Below are 2,296 nucleotides of genomic sequence, written 5' to 3'. Positions count from 1 at the left end.
CTCATTCTCCCCGCCTTCCCTCGCGCCACCCCGTCCGGGATCAGTCGTTTCGCCCTGCGTTTCTCGACCGCAACGAAAAAGCCGCCCGCGACGCCCCGGTGACAGCGGCGCCGTAGCCGCCGGCCCCGTCCAGGGGAAAGGGGGTTAAATGAAGTCCCCCTCTTCTCCGCAGCCTCCGCCGGGAAATGAAAGTCATTTACTGAAAGCGGAAAGGAAGGAAAGAAAGCGCCAAAAGATGTCAAGGGAGTGACGGTTGTTGTTGCTATTATTACTATTATTATTGCTATTAGTATTATCATTTATTGTAACTATTATTATTTCGGAGGAGTGTGCCCGCCAATGGCGATCCCCGCAGCAGGGACACGCCAGCAGCGGCTCCTTCGCCGGGCACCAGCCAAAGTTGCCGTCGGGACCGCTCCGATACAGCGGCGAGAGGTGGCCGCGGGGGTGTGGAGGCGGCCGCCCTCTCGAAGACCGGGGGCAGCTCTGCCTTCCACGCCCCGGGACCAATTTCTGGTTTCTCTCCGCAGCCCCGAGTGGCTCTGGCAGAGCTGGAAATTGCTGGGCGGGGGGAAGAGGGCGCGAGGCGGTTTGGGAGGGGGAGTGATGGAGAGGGACAGGCGGAATAGGGGGGGTTGGAGCAGGTTTGTTAAGCAAGCAGGTGCTAAAAACCAATAAGACTCGTCCGCACGCGGTCCCCGCCGGGCCTGGCGACAATTGTTTCCATTTAATAAACATTTTCCCCAAGGGCGTTGCGCGGGAGGCAGGCAATTATTCAAGGGGAAGCGGGACGCGCGGAGCCGGGGAAGTGCCGAAGCGGAGCTGGGCTGAGCGCCGCGCCAGGAGCCCCGACGGCAGCAGCGCAGAACGGGGCGCGGAGTGGGGGGGCGGGGGGTGGCTTTTCTCCTAGCCCCCCCCCCGATCTCCTCATAAAAGCCGTCCCTTTAATCATTGCATTCAGTGAGGCTTTTCCCCCCTCCTCCCTCCCTTGCTTCCTTCCTCCCCCTCAAACCCTCCCGCTGCCTCGACCCTCCCCCTCCTCTTCCTCTCGCCCTTCCTCTCTGCCCGGCTGCTTTTTAAGGTGGTCCCCCCTCGGCGCTGATTGGGCGCCCGGCCGCGCCGTAAACGCCCTGCCGCTATGTCAGCGTGCGCGCCGCAGCCCCTCGCCTTTGAACTGCCCCGCGCCGCGTCCCCAGCGCCGGCCCGCAGCAGCGCCCGGCGCCGAGACGCCCGCCCAGCCCGCCCGTCCAGGCCGCCGGGCCTCGCTGGCCGCCCCGCTCCGTGCCGGCCAGCGCTGCCGCCGGCCACGGCCGTGGCGGCAGCTCTTGTGATGATCAGCTGAGCCCGCTGCTGCCGCCGTTCCAGATCCTGCCCTCGCTTGCCTCCTTCCTCCGTGTCCTGTCGCCTGGTGCAGCCGCGGGCGGCAGCCGCCAGCCCCTCACCGTCCCSTCTCGTCGCGCCGTGCCGAGCCGCCCGGCGGAAGCATGTCCAAACCCAGCGACCACATCAAACGCCCCATGAACGCCTTCATGGTGTGGTCCCGCGGCCAGCGGCGCAAGATGGCCCAGGAGAACCCCAAGATGCACAACTCGGAGATTAGCAAGCGGCTGGGCGCCGAGTGGAAGCTGCTGTCAGAGGCGGAGAAGCGCCCCTACATCGACGAAGCCAAAAGGCTGCGGGCGCAGCACATGAAGGAGCATCCCGACTACAAGTACAGACCCCGGCGCAAGCCCAAGAACCTGCTCAAAAAGGACAGGTATGTTTTCCCTTTGCCTTACCTCGGGGAAACCGATCCCTTAAAGGCCGCCGGGCTTCCCGTGGGGGCCACTGACTCTCTGCTGAGCTCCCCGGAGAAGGCCAGGGCTTTCCTGCCCCCCACTTCAGCACCTTACTCCTTACTTGACCCCAGCCAGTTCAGCTCCAGCGCCATTCAGAAGATGACTGAGGTTCCTCACACCTTAGCCACCAGCACTCTGCCCTACGCCTCCACCTTGGGATACCAGAACGGGGCGTTTGGCAGCTTGAGCTGTCCCAGCCAACACACCCATACTCACCCCTCACCAACTAACCCTGGCTATGTCGTGCCATGTAACTGTACGGCTTGGTCGGCATCCAGTTTGCAGCCTCCAGTTGCCTACATATTATTCCCGGGCATGACCAAGACTGGGATAGATCCCTATTCTTCAGCACATGCGACTGCTATGTAACACCCACCCACACTCCCGCAGGCGTCCCGTCCCGTCCCCTCTACGAGGGTTGCAGCCGGAACTGGGATTCATTCATGCGCATGTACATT

At 63.3% G+C, this 2,296-nt stretch overlaps 1 protein-coding gene across 1 annotated transcript; it reads left to right on the top strand.

Annotated features, from left to right (window-relative positions):
• Window positions 1-1,421: 1,421 nt before the first annotated feature.
• On the top strand, window positions 1,422-2,257 carry SOX14 (SRY-box 14). Its single transcript, XM_026036402.1, has 2 exons — window positions 1,422-1,756; window positions 1,910-2,257. Exons 1-2 carry the CDS (start codon window positions 1,485-1,487, stop codon window positions 2,205-2,207), a joined length of 570 nt encoding a protein of 189 aa, XP_025892187.1. The 5' UTR covers window positions 1,422-1,484; the 3' UTR covers window positions 2,208-2,257.
• The last annotated feature ends 39 nt before the right edge of the window (window positions 2,258-2,296 follow it).

Source organism: Nothoprocta perdicaria, unplaced genomic scaffold (assembly GCF_003342845.1).
Source record: "Nothoprocta perdicaria isolate Ctin4 unplaced genomic scaffold, notPer1 scaffold_177, whole genome shotgun sequence".
NCBI lineage: Eukaryota > Metazoa > Chordata > Aves > Tinamiformes > Tinamidae > Nothoprocta > Nothoprocta perdicaria.
The sequence above is the reverse complement of the archived record's forward strand: the minus strand, read 5'-3'. Positions and strand labels throughout refer to the sequence as shown.